Source organism: Hemitrygon akajei, chromosome 1 (genome assembly GCF_048418815.1).
Source record: "Hemitrygon akajei chromosome 1, sHemAka1.3, whole genome shotgun sequence".
Taxonomy (NCBI): Eukaryota; Metazoa; Chordata; class Chondrichthyes; order Myliobatiformes; family Dasyatidae; genus Hemitrygon; species Hemitrygon akajei.
This window is the reverse complement of record NC_133124.1, coordinates 31,504,082-31,523,374: the sequence shown is the minus strand read 5'-3', so window position 1 is coordinate 31,523,374 and position 19,293 is coordinate 31,504,082. Positions and strand designations below refer to the sequence as shown.

The following is a 19,293-nucleotide window of genomic DNA, read 5'->3' as shown; positions in this document are numbered from 1 at the left end:
ACCCAAAATTTTGAGATACAGAATAAATTTATTTATAGAAGTTATGGGAAATGAATAAATACAAAATGCTTAAGAAACAACAAATTTTACTTTTAATTACTCGATGTGGGGTAATAAGTTATAAATATAACATCACAATATCAGTTGGATTGGCAGTCACTGCCAAATCCCTGATGTCACGTTGCTGTGCTCTTCATCTGTGAGGCATTTCCTCTTGAGGAGCTGTAGTAGCCATGGCCAGCTCCTTAAAGCAATTCCTCACAGCTTCCATTTCCACAAGGTTGCCATGTTTTAACCCATTACTGCCCCACTAAAACCCTTCTAAATAATCTCTCATGAGCCTGACCCTCGAATCCCTTTCCAAGATATCCCCTCCTCCTAAACTGTTTGCTAACCCACATTTTTGCATATCTTTTTAAAAAAATCAAATTTCTCTTGTATATCTTCATATCTGTATTCTCTGTGATTCCATTCTATCTTCAAATTCTCATTTTCAACAACAGTTCTAACTCCAATCTGTGCACAAGCCTCCTTCAGATTCTCAAATGAGTAACTCTTCATTCATTCTGATTTCACTAACTTGCTGCATCCTCTGAATTCCACTAAACCTCATTATATAATTTTCTATTCCTATTTTGGTCATGCCCCCACCTTCAAAGTAAAATTTATTATCAGAGTGCATACACATCACCATATACAACCCTGAGATTCTTCTTCTGCAGGTATAATTAGCAAATTTACAGAACAGTAACTAAGCTGTAAATATCAGGAACTGTTAACTATAAACAAACTGCAAATGCAGATATAAATAAAGAGCAATAAAAAAGCATGAAGTAACAAGATAACAGAGTCCTTAAACGAGTGTAGCTATCTCCTTTTGTTCAAGAGCCTGATGGTTGAGGGGTAGTAACTGATCTTGAACCTGATGGTCAGAGTCCTGAGCGAGACCTTTTAACCAACAGCAAGGATCTCTGGAATTTCTTGGTCACAAATGTGAAGAGTACTCTTGAGCTGCTTCTGCTGCTTTAGTTTCTTTTCATTACTTGTAGGAACAAGCCTTCCTGCTGGATTATTTTCTACATTCCCTGCTTTCTGCAATATTCCTCCTAACTTTATCTAGGACTAAAGTCGCTCATTTTATCCATTAATCCTGCCATACAAAAAGAAACGCTCTGCCTGTGCAAGTTCTCTTTCCTCTTCAAGGTCCCTGTCCAAGTACACGATCATCTTTCCTAAAGTACTGCTTCAAAACAGGATTCCATCCTGCCACAATACTGAAATAGCCCTAATCAGTGTGCAAATTAATCTATGGAATTACTAAAATGTATTTCAACCTATTGTGTACATCACAACCAAAAGCTTCTCTAAATGAAGAGTCTTGAAAACTTGTCCTGATCTGCAATACTCTGGAGAATATGCATTTTAATTTCAAAACCAAATGTCCTGGCACATAATACCTTCTTATTCTGGATGCCCCAGCAAATAAACTTGTCTACATTTGTTCACTCAAATCCTTTTATAACTTTAAACATCTGAACAAAATTAGTCCTTAACCTAACCTAAAGAGGGTATGAGCCATCACTGTACAGGTTTATTATTAAACACTTAGTTATCTGGTGAACAGATAACATCACCCTTCCATGGCCAATATACAGTATATTCAATATGCTTCAAAGACGAAAATTGAACAAGTTGTTTTAGAATAGTAAGTTAAAGTTTGCTAACTCAATAAAACTTTTTTTATTCAAATGGTCTTAGGTACCGAAGTTAGCTTGTTAACATCTGTTGTGATACCCAGAACTAACAGATTTAAACACACTAACTCTGTGAATATTGACTTTAACAATTTCAGCTGCTTTTAAATCATACTCAGTGCATCACAAAAATGTGTTGCCTATACTGATAACCCATTTAGTACTAACTGCTGATCATCGATTTATTCTTGCAATCTTGTTCTGAAGTGCAAACATTCAGCAGTGTCTTACATATATTGCCTCCCCTAGCCCTGCTAGGTTAATGAAAGATATCCAATTGGGCTCTGTGCTGCAGCACCAGAAAACTGGCATGAACACCTGCTCTCTTTAACACTCCCAAAGCAGTGTATTAATGATGTTGTCACCATGTGGCTCAGTATGAACCATTAAGGTAATGTGCAGTAGCTGCTGTAAAGACTGATGTTGGGTAGCCTAGAGCAAGCAGTGTAGATACTCAGCACTTTGATGTAGGGCTTAATGATGCAACTTGACTGGCAAGGGGAATGCAAACTACTGCTAGAGACCAGCATTGCCTGGTCCACATAATGCTTCTTCCACCTCCCTGTTCCCTTTTTATTTTGGTTGTTCAATTCTCACCAGCATGGAGATTTCTAAATGGTAGCCTTCATAATCATTACGGGTTGTCAAGTTCAATATCAAAGAGGAAAAGTGTTGTGTCACCATACAAGGAGAGGGAGAGGCAACACTTTCCTTTACATCCAACAGGAGGCGATAAGAGCCAGCAGATCCATGATCTCCTTCAACACCTGGAACTGTTACAGCCAGGCCCCAGTAAAGACTGCATTCACAGTTCTAGACAGTATGCAGCCCTGAGTCCCACATCTCAGCTCAGAGAGGCTGCACTGCTCACTTTAGTAAAAACATGGCTGGCCTTCATAGGCAAGCCTTGTATATGATCTTGGTGGCCTCACTCCACACTGAACTACATGACAATTATATCAGTTTGAAAAGGAGAGAACTGTGTCGTCAAACAAATCTCTGGCACAAGGCAGAAGGGCAATTTATGACTGATCAGTGATGCATCTCTATATTTAAGCTAATATTATGTTGTTGTTCCAGAAAATGAATTCTGCAAGTTTAACAAGGTAACAATATAGAACAGTATCATGATTTGACATTTTTAAACTTTGACCAATTTTCTAAACTAAACACTACACAATGGTATGCAGATCTACACCTACCGTGATACCACCATTTTGTTTTCTTTGGATTTTTATTACACGTCCTTACATAAAATGAATTATCTGGAGGTCGCCTCTAAAATAAAGCAGATAAATTGAAATAATTAACAATAATACTCATAAATAATCCATTCTGCACATCAGAACAATGAATTCCAATACTGGAAAACATTGTCCAATATGTACCATTATGACTGCAGACCGATTTTCCACCTTGGATGTGCCAATGTATTCAGTAGTTCAACCCTCATTATAAATGTATTATCAAAATCTGTATGTCACCATATAAAACTAAATTAACTTTCTTGTGGGCATTCACAGTAGATATAAAGAAACAGCATAATCAATGAAAAACTACAAAAAACCTATGCGAAAAGGACAAACTGTGCAAATACAACAATAATAAATAATATTGAAACCACGTTCTTCCTCCAGAGTGAGGAATGAACAATGCAATCCTTGTGGTTTATATCCATCAGCAATATACCACAATTTAAACTGCCCCAGTAAACCGAACCACTATAAGATCCATCCATTCTAGAAGCACTCAATTATTTTAATTGTTTTCGATTAAATATATTAATCATCAAAATAGCAATATTTTCATTAAAGGAGTATCAATACTTGAATAAGATTTTGATGATAAATTTATATATAAAAAGTTAAAGCTCATGATTCATACCCATTTATATTATAGTATTAAGCAATGGAAACTCCTCATTCAATCAGAGCTCTGACTCATTGAGTTCACTCTTTTTGGGGGGATGCAATTACTTCTGTATATACTGGCTGAAATTTACTTATACTGTTAGTTAGCAAAAAGTAAAGCGCTGGGCACGGCATCTCAGAATTTAGTATAAGTATGATGAATGTGATTTGCATGGGGTTCTAGGGGGAATGATGTTTGAAATGTTTAGTTCTAGCAACCAGGGAAAGTACAAGAGGTCCAGGTATGATTTCTGCAAAGCCATCTCATATGTGAAGTGGCAGTTCCGGACCAAACTTGAATCACTGAGGACACTTGACAGCTCTGGTAGGGCTTGAATGCTATCACCTCCGACAGAGTGACACCAAGTGACACGTGACAACAAAGTGTAGCTCCCAGATCTGCTCAGTGCCTTTTATGCTTGCTTTGACCTCAAAACATGGAAGCATCTTCACAAACACCCACAACCCTCAATGACCCCACAAATTCAGTCTGAGGCCAATGCGAGAGCATCTTTCAGGAGAGAGAACCCAAGGAAAACACCTGGCCCAGAAGGTGTAGCTGACCGAGTACTGAACATAAGTACTAATAAATTGGCTGGAGGATTTACTAATATCTCTAACCTCTGCATTAGCAGTCTGATGTACCCACTTGCTTCCACAGACTTCTAACATACATCTCCAAGAACTTGATAAACTGTCTCAATCACAAACATCCAGTAGCACTTACATCCACAGTGATGAAGTGCTTTGAGAGGTCAGTGATGAAACATGCCAACTCATGCTTGAGCAGTAACTTGGATCCGCTCAAATAAAGTCAAGTCACTTTTATTGTCATTTTGACCATACGAGTTCCCCTGCTATTCGAAGGTAGAGTGTTCCTATGAAACGGTTCTTAAGCCAGAATGTCGTAAAGTGAAGAAGCAATTACCATTCATTTATATGGGAAAAATTTGTGAGCGTTTGCAGACCCAAAAAATAACCTACCAAATCATGCCAAATAACACATAAAACCTAAAATAACAGTAACATATAGTAAAAGCAGGAATGATCTGATAAATACACAGCCTATATAAAGTAGAAATACTTTTCTACAATTATTGCAGCACTGTCCACCACAGTGAAAATTTCATGCAAGCGCTCTCAGCAGCACTTGCGGCAAAAACACACGGCACAAAGTGCTCCCGGCAGGAACACTTTTTCCAGTAACCTTTAACCTGTGAAGCTACCGAATAACACATAAAAAAACACAGCCTATATAAAGTAGAAATAATGTACGCTCAGTGTAGTTTCACTTACTAGAATCGGGAAGACAGTGAGCACACTGATAATGGTGTGTTAGGCTGAGTCGTCGGAGGTTGGGGTGGTGGGACGCTGGGGTGTCATCTCATCGTTGTGTTTCCATCAGGGCAGGCAGGTCACCTTCTTCTATGCCTGCCTGTCTCGATGTCGAAGGTCGAGTTTCGTCGTCTGCTGTGGCTGATGTGGAAGGCTTGAAAAATGACAATATGCTTGACTGCTTAGCCTCGCACATTTTTCTATCATACAGTTCTTTGTAAGCACTCAAACCGTCCTGCAAACCTGCCCTAAACCTGCGTACCCTTTCAAAATTAAAATCATACTTTTCTGCAATCATTGCAGCGTTGTCAATCGCAGCGAAAATCTCACGCAATTGCTTCACGTTCGGTTCCTGGACGTCTTCACTTTCGGGCCGTTCACTACTGCGTTTGGTTTCAATTGTTATCCTTTCCTCTTCATCAGCTCTTCATCTCTCAGTTCTTGGTCATGGGATGCCAAAACCTCTTCAACATCATCTTCGTCAACTTCCACAAACCCTTAGCCAAACTCACTATGTCCTTACTTTCTTCACCACGATCGAAACACTTAATTATGTCTAGTTTTACGCTAAGTGTAACACCCTTACTCGCTCTTTTAGGCTTTTCCAATACCTTAGAACTCATCTTGCTAACAGATGCACAAAATAAATCAACATAAAGCACAATGCTTACAGGCACGTGTTTAAGCAATGCCGGCTAGAATGCAGTTCCGGGGGAGGAATTTGGCTGCTCGCCGCACGCTGCCTTTTTTCGTAACAGTGAAAACACCTTCTGTTAGCAAAAACAGGTAACTAATGTAGGTCTTTCTAAACAGCGAGTTGACATAAAGCAAACGTTCAAAAAACAGGGGACACCTGTATACCTCCTACCTGATGGTAACAGTGAGAAAAGGGCATACCCTGGGTGCTGGAGGTCCTTAATAATAGAAGCTGCCTTTCTGAGACACCACTCCACAAAGATGTCCTGGGTACTTTGGAGGCTAGTTCCCAAGATGGAGCTCTCGAGATTTACAACCTTCTGCAACTTCTATCGGTCCTGTGCAGTAAGTAGTCCCCCCCATACCAGACAGTGATGCACCTGTCAGAATGCTCTCCACCGTACAACTAAAGAAATTTTTGAGTGTAATTGTTGACATGTCAAATCTCTTCAAACTACTAATAAAGTGTAGCCACTGTCTTGCTCTCTATGTGACTACATCGATATGTTGGGACCAGGTTAGATACTCAGAGATCTTGACACCCAGGAACCTGAAGTTGCTCACTCTCTCCACTTCTGATCCCTCTATGAGGATTGGTATGTGTTCCTTCGTCTTACCCTTCTGAAATCCACAATCAGCTCTTTCGTCTTACTGACATTGAGTGCCAGGTTGTTGCTGTGGCACCACCTCCACAGGTTGGCACACCTCTCTCCTGTACACCCTCTCGTCACCACCTGAGATTCTACCAACAATGGTTGTATTGTCAGCAAATTTAGAAACATAGAAAACCTACAGCACAATACAGGTCCTTTGGCCCACAAAGCTGTGCAGAACATGTCCTTACCTTAGAAATTACCTAGGGTTACCCATAGCCCTCTATTTTACTGAGCTCCATGTACCTGTCTAGGAGTCTCTTAAAAGACCCTATTCACCTCCACTACCGTGGCAGGCAGCCCATTCCAGCATTCACCACTGTCTGCGTAAAAAACTTACCCCGCCATCTCTGTACCCACTTCCAAGCACCTTAAAACAGTGCCCTCTTGTGCTAGCCATTTAGGCCCTGGGAAAAAGCCTCTGACGATCCACATGATCAATGCCTCTCATCATCTTATACACCTCTATCAGGTCACCTCTCATCCTCCATCGCTCAAAGAAAAAGGCCGAGTCCACTCAACCTATTATCATAAGGCATGCTCCCCAACCCAGGCAACATCCTTGTAAATCTCCTCTGCACCCTTTCTGTGGTTCCCACACCCTTCCTATAATGAGGCGACCACAACTCTGCACAGTACTCCAAGTGGGGTTTGACCAAGGTCCTATATAGCTGCAACATTACCTCTCAACACTGAAACTCAATCCCATGATTGATGAAGGCCAAAGCACCGTATGCATTTTTTAGCCACAGAGTGAACCTGAGCAGCAGCTTTGAGTGTCCTATGGACACGGACCCCAAGATCCCTCTGATCCTCCACACTGCCAAGAGTTTACCATTAATAATCTATTCTGACATGATATTTGACCCACCAAAATGAATCACCTCACACTTATCTGGGTTGAACTCCATCTGTCACTTCTCAGGCCAGTTTTGCATCCTATCAATGTCCCGCTGTAACCTCTGACATCCCTCTAGATTATCCACAACACCTCCATCCATTGTGTCATCAGCAAATTTACTAACCTATCCCTCCACTTCTTCCAGATCATTTATAAAAATCACAAAGTGTAGGGGTCCCAGAACAGATCCCAGACACAAGCCACTGGTGACCGACCTCCATGCAGAATATGACCCATCTACAACCACTCTTTGTCTTCTGTGGGCAAGCCAGTTCTGGATCCACAAGGCAATGTCTCCTTGGATCCCATGCCTCCTTACTTTCTCAATAAGCCTTGCATGGGGTACCTAGTCAAATGCCTTGTCGAAATCCATATACACTACATCTACTGCTCTACCTTTATCAATGTGTTTAGTCACATCTTCAAAAAATTCAATCAGGCTCGTAAGGCACTACCTGCCTTTCACAAAGCATGTGGACTATTTGTAATCATATTATGCCTCTCCAAACCCTGCCTCTCAGGATCGTCTCCATCAACTTACCAATTACTGAAGTAAGACTCACTGGTCTATAATTTCCTGAGCTATCTCTACTCCCTTTCTTGAATAATGGAAGAACATCTGCAACCCTCCAATCCTCCAGAACCTCTCCTGCCCTCATTGACGATGCAAAGATCATTGCCAGAGGCTCAGCAATCTCGTCCTTCACCTCCCAAAGTAGCCTGGGGTACATCTCATCCGGTCCCAGTGACTTATCCAACTTGATGTTTTCCAAAAGCTCCTGCGCATCCTCTTAATATCTACATGCTCAAGCTTTTCAGTCCTCTGCAATTCATCCCTACAGTCGCCAAGATCCTTTTCCATAGTGAATACTGAAGCAAAGTATTCATTAAGTACCTCTGCTATCTCCTGCGGTTCCACACACTTTTCCACCATCACACTTGATTGGTCCTACTCTCTCGCGTCTTATCCTCTTGCTCTTCACATACTTCTAGAACACCTTGGGGTTTTCCTTAATCCTGTCCGCCAAGGCCTTCTCATGACCCCTTCTGGCTCTCCTAATTTCTTACATGAGCTCCTTCCTGCTAGCCTTATAATCTTCTAGCTCTCTAGCATTACCTAGCTTTTTGAACCTTTCGTAAGCTTTTTTCCTATTGACTAGATTTACAACAGCCTTTATACACCACGGTTCCTGTACCCTACCATCCTTTCCCTGCCTCATTGTAACATACCTATGCAGAACTCCACGCAAATATCCACTGAACATTTGCCACATTTCTTCCATATACAAACCACATTTCCAGAAAAGTTGGGATATTTTCCAAAATGCAATAAAAACAAAAATCTGTGATATGTTAATTCACATGAACCTTTATTTAACTGACAAAAGTACAAAGAAAAGATTTTCAATAGTTTTACTGACCAACTTAATTGTATTTTGTAAATATACGCAAATTTAGAATGTGATGGCTGCAACACACTCAACAAAAGTTGGGACAGAATTAAAATAAGATTGAAAAGTGCACAGAATTCAAGTAACACTGGTTTGGAAGACTCCACATTAAGCAGGCTAATTGGTAGCAGGTGAGGTATCATGACTGGGTATAAAAGTAGCGTTCATCAAAGGCTCAGTCTTTGCAAGCAAGGATGGGTCGTGGCTCACCCCTTTGTGCCAAAATTCATGAGAGAATTGTTAGTCAGTTCAAAAGGAACATTTCTCAACGCAAGATTGCAGAGAATTTAGGTCTTTCAACATCTACAGTACATAATATTGTGAAAAGATTCAGAGAATTCAGAGACATCTCAGTGCATAAAGGGCAAGGTCGGAAACCACTGTTGAATGCGAATGATCTTCGAGCCCTCAGGCGGCACTGCCTAAGAAACCAGCATGCTACTGTGACAATTATAGCCACCTGGGCTCGGGAGTACTTCGGAAAACCATTGTCACTTAACACAGTACGTCGCTGCATCCAGAAATGCAACTTGAAACTGTATTACGCAAGGAGGAAGCCATACATCAACTCTATGAAGAAACGCCGGCGAGTTCTCTGGGCCCGAGCTCATCTCAGATGGACCGAAAGACTGTGGAACTGTGTGCTGTGGTCAGATGAGTCAAAATTTCAGCTAGTTTTTGGAAAAAACAGGCATCGAGTTCTCCGTGCCAAAGATGAAAATGGCCATCCTGATTGTTATCAGCGAAAGGTGCAAAAGCCAGCATCTGTGATGGTACGGGAGTGCATCAGTGCCCACGGCATGGGTGAGTTGCATGTATGTGAAGGTATCATTGACTCTGAGGCGTTTATTAGGATTTTAGAGAGACATATGTTGCCATCAAGGCGACGTCTCTTCCCGGGACGTCCATGCTTATTTCAGCAGGACAATGCCAGACCACATTCAGCACGGGCTACAACAGCTAGGCTTTGTAGACAGAGTGCGTGTGCTTGACTGGCCTGCTGCCAGTCCAAATCTATCTCCTATTGAAAATGTATGGTACATCATGAAGAGGAGAATCAGACAACGGAGACCACGAACTGTTGAGCAGCTGAAGTCTTATATCAAGCAAGAATGGACAAACTTTCCAATTGCAAATCTACTACAATTAGTATCCTCAGTTCCAAAATGATTAAAAAGTGCTATTAAAAGGAAAGGTGATGTAACATAATGGTAAACATGCCTCTGTCCCAACTTCTGTTGAGTGTGTTGCAGCCATCAAATTCTAAATTTGTGTATATTTACAAAATACAATTAAGTTGGTCAGTAAAACTATTGAAAATCTTTTCTTTGTACTTTTGTCAGTTAAATAAAGGTTCACGTGAATTAACATATCACAGATTTTTGTTTTTATTGCATTTTGGAAAATATCCCAACTTTTCTGGAAATGGGGTTTGTATTTCCCTGAGAACATGTGTCCTGCCCCAAAAGAGATCCCAATGATCAAGAAATCTGAATCCCTGACCCTTGCTCCAATCCCTCAGCCACGCATTTATCCTCCACCTCACTCAATTCCTATACTCACTGTCACATAGCACAGAGAGTAATCCCAAGATGACTGCCTTTGTGGTCCTGCTTCTCAACTTCCTTCCTAACTCCCTGTAGTCTGCTTTCACGACCTCCTCCCTTTTCCTGCCTATGTCGCTGGTACCAATATGTACCACAACCTCTGCTGTTCTCCTTGGCACTTCAGGATACCGTGGATGCGATCAGAAATATCCTGGACCCTGGCACCTGGGAGGCAAACTACCACCCGTGCTTCTTTCCTGCACCCACAGAATCGCCTGTCTGACCCCCTAACTAAAGAGTCCCATATCACCACTGCCTTCTTCTTCCTTTCCCTACCCTTCTGAGCAACAGGGCCAGACTCTGTGTCAAAGGCACGGCCACCGTTGCTTCCCCCAGGGAGGCCACCCCCCACCCCCCAACAGTACTCAAGGGGTACAGCCACAGGGGTGCTCTCTAGCCTCTGACTCCTGCCCTTCCCTCTCCTGTATGTTACCCACTGTATGTCTCCCCAGGCCCTGGTGTGACTAGCTGCCTACAGTTCCTCTCTATCACCTCCTCACTTTACCTGACCAGACAAAGGTCATTGAGCTGCAATTTCAGTTCTCTAGTTCCCTAACACGGTCCCTAAAGAGCTGCAGCTCAAAGTAGCTGGTGCAGATCTGGCCATCTGGGAGGCTGGGAGTCTCCCGGACTTCCCACATCTAACACCGAGCACAGACCACCAGCCTCACACACATACTTCCTGTCTGTACTTTACACAGGCAACCTACCTCGCATCAAACTATTATCGCCAAAGCCTTCCCACTCTGTCTCCCTCTACTCCCACGCCCACTCTATAAAGCTGTCTCCTTTTAAACTCTTCTCACTGGCTAATGTCCATGTGCTTGCGCAGTCGTGCCCTTGTCAAACTGCTGAAGAAATAACTGTCTCCCATTAAACTCTTCTCGCTCTTCTCACTGGCTGACATCCATGCACTTGCGTAGTCGTGCCCCAATTTGTAGATGGTATTTGAGCTATGCCTAGCCACACATGTGTACATCGAGAGTAGAGCTGTGGGCTAAGCACACACCCCTGAGGTGTGCCAGTGTGGATCATCAGCGCAGAGGATATGTTACCACCAATCTGCACATATTGTGGGCTTCAGGTTAGAAGTCGAGGATCCAATTGCAGAGAGAGGTATAGAGATCCAGGTTCTGCAACTTCTCAATCAGGATTGTGGGAATGATGGTATTAAATGCTGAGCTATAGTCAGTGAACAGCATCCTGATATAGGTGTTTGTGTTGTCCAGGTGGTCTAAAGCCGTGTGGAGAGCCATTGAGATTGCGTCTGTTGTTGACCTATTGTGCCGATAGGCAAATTACAATGGGTTGAGGTCCTTGCTGAGGTAGGAGTTCAGTCTAGTCAAAACCAACCTCTCCAAGCATTTCATCATCGCTGATGTGAGTACTATCAGGCGATGTCATTTAGGCAGCCCACATTATTCTTCTTAGGCACTGGTATAATTGTTGCCTTTTTGAAGCAAGTGGGAACTTCTGCCCTCAGGGGTATGTGCTTAGCCCACTGCTCTACTCTCTATATATACAATTGTGTGTCTAGGCATAGCTCAAATGCCATCTATAAGTTTGCTGATGATACAACCATTGTTGGTAGAATCTCAGGTGGTGATGAGAGGGTGTACAGGAGTGAGATATGCCAACTAGTGGAGTGGTGCCGCAACAACAACCTGGCACTCAACATCAGTAAGACGAAAGAGCTGCTTGTGGACTTCAGGAAGGGTAAGATGAAGGAACACATACCAATCCTCATAGAGGGATCAGAAGTGGAGTGAGTGAGCAGTTTCAAGTTCCTGGGTGTCAAGATCTCTGAGGATCTAACCTGGTCCCAACATATCAATGTTGTTATAAGGAAGGTGAGACAGCAGCTATACTTTATTAGGAGTTTGAAGAGATTTGGCATGTCAACAAATACACTCAAAAACTTTTTATAGTTGTACCATGGAGAGCATTCTGAGAGGCTGCATCACTGTCTGGTATGGAGGGGCTACCACACAGGACGTAAAGAAGCTGCAGAAGGTTGTAAATCTAGTCAGCTCCATCTTGGGTACTAGTCCACAAAGTACCCAGGACATCCTTAGGGAGCGGTGTTTCAGAAAGGCAGCATCCATTATTAAGGACCTCCAGCACCCAGGGCATGAACTTTTCTCACAGTTACCACCAGGAAGAAGGTACAGAAGCCTGAAGACACACACTCATCGATCCAGTAACAGCTTCTTCCCCTCTGCCATCCAATTCCTAAATGGATATTGAAGCTTTGGACATTACCTCACTTTTCTTTTTAAATACAGTATTTCTGTTTGTGTACATTTTTAAAAATCTATTCAAAATACATAATTGATTTACTTGTTTATTTATTATGTTCTATTTTTTTTCTCTCTTTGCTAGATTATGTATTGCATTGAACTGCTGCTTCTAAGTTAACAAATTTCATGTCACATGTCGGTGATAATAAACCTGATTCTGATGCTTTGTGTGCAGTTTTTCATTGATTCTTAAATGCTCTCAAGAAACTGAATCTACATATACCATATATGTACTTTGAAAAACAATCTTTTAAGCAATAAATCTAATTAATTTTTTTTCCATCCAGCAGAGCCCAGATAAAACCTTGATACTGCCTCACTATATTAAGAAAACAAGAGCAAGAATAAAACTCCCTCCAGCCACTTGGGACTGATGACTGGGTTTCTCCAAGTGGCTGGAGGGAGTTTTATTCTTGCTCCCAAGAAATGGAAATACCAATCAAGCTCTTCCCATTGATTAAACAGAATTAAGTTTGCGGAACACTGAACTACCCATTCTTCTTAAGGTATGGAGTCGCTCCCCGTTTAGAAAACAGTCTCTGCATTTATTCCCTATACCAAAGTGCATGAACATATGATTCCTCTCACTGTATTCCATCTGCTGCATCTTTGCCCTTTCTCCTAATCTGTCCAAGTCCTCCTGAAGAATTCCTGCTTTCTCAACTCAACCTGCCCCACTACCTATCCTGGTATCATCCACAAACATAGCCACAAAGCCATCAATTCACCTTTAGCAATGATCTTTGCATCCTCACCGGCCACAGGTGCAGAGCCAGAGGATTGGAAGTTGGCAAATGTTATACCTTTGTTCAAGAAGGGTAATAGGAATAATCCTAGTCTTATGTCTTGCTGGTAAAATATTGAAGAGGATTCTGAAAGACTGGATTTAGAAACATTTGAAGAAGCATAGTCTGATTAGGGAGGGTTGAAAAGGCTTTGTAAGGGGCAGGTCATGACTCGTGAACCTGAATGAATTATTTGAGGAAGTGACAAAATATATTGATGAAGCTAGAGCAGTGGATGTGGTGCATATGGACTTTAGTAAGGCATTTTACAACATTCTTCACAGTAAGCTCATTCATAAAGTCGGGATGCATGGGATCCAAGGAAATTTGTCTGCATGGATTCAGAATGCTCTTACACACAGAAGACTGACGGTGAAAGAGAATGGACCGCATTCTGCCTGGAGGTCGGTGATCGGTAGTGTTCTGTAGGAAACTGCTTTGTGAATTTTATAAAGAATTTCGATGAGGAAGTGGAGGGGTGGGTTAGTAAGTTTGCAGATGACACAAATGTTGGTGCTGCTGTGGATAGGTTACATTGGAATATTGAGAGGATGCAGAGTTGAGCTGAAAAGTGGCAGGAAAGTTTAATCTGGAAAAGCGTGAAGTGATTCATGTTGAAAAGTCGAACTTGAAGACAGAATACAGAGTTAATGGCAGGTTCATTGCAATTAATGGTGTGGAGGAATAGAGGGATCTTGGGATTGAAACCCACAGATCCCTCAAAGTTATAGTGCAAGTTGATAAGGTGGTTAAGAGGCTGTATGATGTGTTAGCATTCTTAGGTTGGATTGAGTTCAAGAGCCACAAGGTAATGTTGCAGCTCTAAAACTCCGTATAGACCACACTGGGAATATTGCTTTTAGTCTGGTTGCCTCATTATAAGAAGTTAGTGGAAGCTTTAGAGAGTGTGCAGAAGACATTTACCAGGATGGCAAACAAAACAGTAGATGCTGGGAAACACACACAAAAAGCTGGAGCAACTCAGCAGGTCAGGCAACACCTATGATTGGGAATAAATAGTTAATGTTTTGTGTCGAGACCTTTCATCAGGATTCATGATATACTCAATGATGACTGCCTCCACAGCTGATCGTGACAATGAATTCCATAGATTTATTGCTCTGGCTAAAGAAATCCTCCTTATCTCTGCTCTAAATGGACATCACTCTATTCTGTGACTGTACCCTCTGCTCTGAGATTTTCCCACTATAGGAAACATCCTCTGCACATCCTCTCTATCTAGGACTTTCAATATTCAATAGGTTTCAATAAGAGTCCAGAGCCATCTAACGCACCTCATATGTTAACCCTTTCATTTCCAGAATCATTCTTGTGAACATCCTCTAACTGCTCAGTACTCTAAGTGTGGTCTGAGCAATGCCTTATAAAGCTTTAGCATACATCCTTGCTCATATATTCTAGTCCTCTTGATATGAATGTTAACATTGCATTTGTCTTCCTTACCACAACTCGACCGGCAAGTTAACCTTTAAGGAATCCTACACAAGGGCTCCCATGCCCCTTTGCATATCTGATTTTTGAACTCTTTCCCCATTTCGAAAACAATGTATGCCCTTTCATTTCTTCCAACAAAGTGTAAGACCATACACTTTCCTACACTAAATTCTATCTGCTATTCCTTTCCCTATTCTCTCAATCTGTCTAAGTCCTTCTGCAGACTCCCTGCTTCCTGAACACTATCTAACCCTGCACCTAGCTTTGCATCGTCTGCAAATTTGGCCTCAAAGCTATCAATTCTATCATCCTAATCATTGACATAAATTGCAAAAAAGAAGCACTCCCAATACTGATCATTGTAGAATACCACTAGTCACCAGCAACCAACCAGAAAAGGACCCTTTATTCCGACTCTCTGCTTCCTACCAGTCAGCCAACCTTACAACCATGCTAGTTTCATTTATGTAATACCATGGGTCTTATCTTGATAAGCAGCCTCATGTGTGGCATCTTATCAAAGGTCTTCTACAAAACTAAGTAAACAACATCCACTGACTCTCCTTTGACCATCTTCCCTGTTATTTCCTCAAAGAATTCTAACAGATTTTAGACAAGACTTCCCCTTAAGAAGACCATGCTAACTTTGGCCTACTTTATATGTGCCTCCAAGTGCCCCAAAACCTCACATTTAATGGACTCCAACATTTTCTCAACCAGTTGGGCTAACTGGTCAGTAATTTCATTTCTTCTGCCTCCTTTTCTTCTTAGAATGGAAAGACATTTGCAATTTTCAAGTCTTCTGGAACCATTCCAGAATCTAGTGATTCTTAAAACAACATTACCAGAGCTTCCACAATCTCTTCAGCAACCTCTATCAAAACCCTGGGGTATAGTCCAAATTGTCCAGGTGACTTTTCTACCTTTAGCCTTTTTAGTTTCCCAAGAACGTTCTCCTTTGTAATAGCAACTATACTCACTTCTGTCTCAACACTCTTGAATTTCTGGCATATTGCCAGTGTCCTCCACAGTAAATTCTGAGGCAAAATATCAATTTACATTTGCCTGCCATTTCTTTGACCCCATTACTGTCTCACCAGCGTTATTTCCAGCAGAATGATATCCACTCTCACCTCGCTTTTACTCTTTATATATCTGAAAAAACATTTTGCATCATCTTTTATATTATTGGCCAGCTTACCTTCATAGTTAATCTTTTCTCTCCTTATAGCATTATTAGTTCCCTTCGGTGGGTTTTTAAAAGCTTCCTAATCCTTTACCTTCCCACTAATTTTTGCTATATTATAGATAAAGTCAAGGGTAGGCTCTTGTTGGATTTGAGCCAGGTTGCCAGAAGCATTGTCAATAACACATCTGCATAATGCCATGTTTCCATTTAGTACACTCTCATTGCTGGACACATATCATGCACACTAATTGAGATACCAGTGCACTCAATTCTTATGCTCTAGTATCACAATTGGTAGTGAACTGCACATACATCATACAAAATTTGTTTATACACAGATTCAAATAGCCGATAAAACAGTTACTCGGACAAAATCCCAGAAGCCCATCTTTGACAAAGAAAAGGTATAGTGGGGGCAAAGGTAATATTTAAGTAAACTGGCAACACACATATACAATGCTGGGGGAACTCAGCAGGCCAGGTATCATCTACGGAAAAAAGTACAGTTGAAGAAAGTATAACCCTTCAGCAGGACTGGAGAAAAAAGTCTGAAAAGTAGATTTAAAAGGTAGCTGGAGGTGAGAGAGAACCACCAGGTGATGGGTGAAACCTAGAGGGGGAGAAAATGGGGGAACAAGCATCAGAGGGAGGCAATGGGCAGGCAAGGAGATAAAGGTGAGAGATAGAAAAGGGGATGGGAAATGGAGTGGGGGGAGGTTGGGGGCATTACTGGAAGCTTTGAGAAATCGATGTTCATGCCATCAGGTTGGAGGCTACCCAAACAGAATACAAGGTGTTGTTCCTCCAACCTGAATGTGGCCTCATTATGACAGTGGAGGAGGCCATGGATGGACATACCGGAATGGGAATGGGACATGGAATTGCAATGGGTGGTCACTAGGAGATCCCGTTTGCTCTGGTGGATGGAGCGTTGATGCTTAGTGAAGCGATCTCCCAATCTACGTCAGGTCTCATCAATATACAGGCAGCCACAACGGGAGCACCAAACACAGTAAATGACCCCAATAGACTCACAGGTGAAGTGTCGCCTCACCTGGGAGGACTGTTTAGGGCCCTGAATGGAAGCAAGGGAGGAGTGAATGGTAATGGTAGTGAATGCTAGTAAACTGGCATGTGACTTTAAGACTGCAGTTTTATGGAATATCAGAGATTAACATTCAACATTTGAACACGGATATATTAATTCTTATTTGTCTGAAATAATCCATTAATCTTTTTAAATAATAGTTATGTAAAAAGGGCTTTTTACTTTCAACACAAATACAGCAGATACCACAGATCTGAAATAAAAGACAAAATATACTGAACATCCATCGAGATGGAAACAGGAAATGCTTCAAGTGAATGACCTTGCATCAATACTCTATGATAGTCTGCCAAATGTTCAAGAAATTTTATAGACTGTTATACAAAATCATGATAAGCTTTTCTTCTTTCCTTTATCCTCCACTTTCCTTTTCATGAAATGGAATCTCTCCTGTTCGTTCTGTAATGAATATTTACTATCCAGGTTCAGGAGTCTTTTTGCTCAACAACTTTTTAGCACAGTAGAAGAAACTGTTCAAGATGTTTGTTGTTAACCTTTAACTAGTATAGTTACCCATTTTCTGGAGAAACACTGTTGTCCAAGCTTAGGAAGCCTATTGTCAAATTAATGGAGATTGCAACCTAATCTGAAAAAACACCACTCTCTGCTAGCCTACCTAAATTTCCTGCCATCTGACCTGACCATTGTTGTTGAGAATACACAACATGCAGATGAGGTGCATCGCTAGATAGTAGAAGGCTGTGAGAATGGGGAGAAGTACAGGGATGAAAACAGAGTCCACTCCTCAGCCAAAACCAGAGAAAGATCTTTTGCCGCCTTACCGTAAAGGATGACTTGCTTGTCTGTAGTTCATTGGGATGTTTCTCTAGTTTGCAAGAATTCTACATGTATTTGGAAATTATTTGTAGAGTTAACTGTTTAAATTTACATTTCAATCACACTTAAGTATGCACTATTAAAATAATTAAAATTTACTACCTCAATATACACGCCATCCTCGATATATGCGTCTTCAGACTATGTGGATTCACAGTTATGCGAGGAACCTATTTCTACCAATGTCTCCTTATAGGCGTCCAAAACTCTCAGTTATGCGAGGAGCCCTGGTTTCCCGCCAATACAAGTCACATGCACACGCTTCACAATCTCACTCCCGCCAGTCTCGCATTAGTTTTGCCAAGGTGTGGATGCATGATCTTGCGCTCTTAAACTTTTGTTGGCTTTACCTACGGTGCAGTGATTTTGTGTTTGAAATATTTATCTATGGCTCCTAAGCATCTGATGTCATGTCCTGGGTCATCAGCCGAGCGGCAGAGAACTGCTTTAACACTTGGAAAAACAGTTGGAAATTATAAACAGCGCGGTATCAGCTGAAGGTAACACAGCTCTGGGACACTACTACCGGGAACAGAATCTTGCCTTTAAAGTTCTTTTGTTGCTTGACAATGCGCAACCCATCCTAAACATTTGGACAGCATTCCTCCTAATATAACAGTGTGTTTCCTGCTGCCTTACACAACATCACTGATTCAGCCACTCAACCAAGGTGTGATCCATATTCAAGGTGCATTTTTTTTTTACAGCAAACTATCTCTCAGATGCTGCAAGCAACAGAAGATTTTGAAAATCCCAGGAGCTTACCAATGGTGAGGGAACGGTGGAAGTTGGAACACTTGGCACAAATGGTGATGGACATGGACCCAAGTTTAGAACGGAGTCAGCATTTCAGTTGTTCCCTGCTGTCAACCCTTCTTCCCTACAAGCAAATTTATGCTGAAAAACAAAATGCTGCCAAGCCTCAACACTTTCTTCAAACCAGTGCCAGCAGGTCTGAGAGTTCTGAGAGTCTTCCTTCACCCCTTGCTGTGCTTGATATGATCCCGACACCACAACAACCACTCATCTCCCAGACTGAACACACCTGCCACTGTTGGTGAGTACTGTACACTCTAGTATGTTAACTTTGATTTATTACTTTGAATATTACCTTAAATTGATGAAATATAAAACGAATGTTGCCTTTGTGATACAGCTTTTGTGTTGTATTGGTATGAAAATGTGAATAATTTACAGATAAAAAATACTTAGGAAGGCCTCTGGAACGCATCCCTATTGCCTCCATTTAAATAATTATTCACATTGTGCGTTTTCACATTATGCGCCAACTGCAAGGAACGTATCCCTATAA

The 19,293-nt window shown here is 41.5% G+C and overlaps 1 protein-coding gene across 2 annotated transcripts in view; it reads right to left on the bottom strand.

Annotated features, from left to right (window-relative positions):
- The window catches only part of LOC140725219 (ubiquitin-conjugating enzyme E2 W), a 77,719-nt gene that overhangs the window by 4,777 nt on the left and 53,649 nt on the right, over positions 1 to 19,293 (bottom strand). For both annotated transcript variants that reach the window (XM_073040389.1, XM_073040379.1), the window contains one exon: positions 2,957 to 3,032. In XM_073040389.1, coding sequence (XP_072896490.1) covers positions 2,957 to 3,032 — 76 coding nt within the window. The remainder of the gene's footprint in view (positions 1 to 2,956; positions 3,033 to 19,293) is intronic.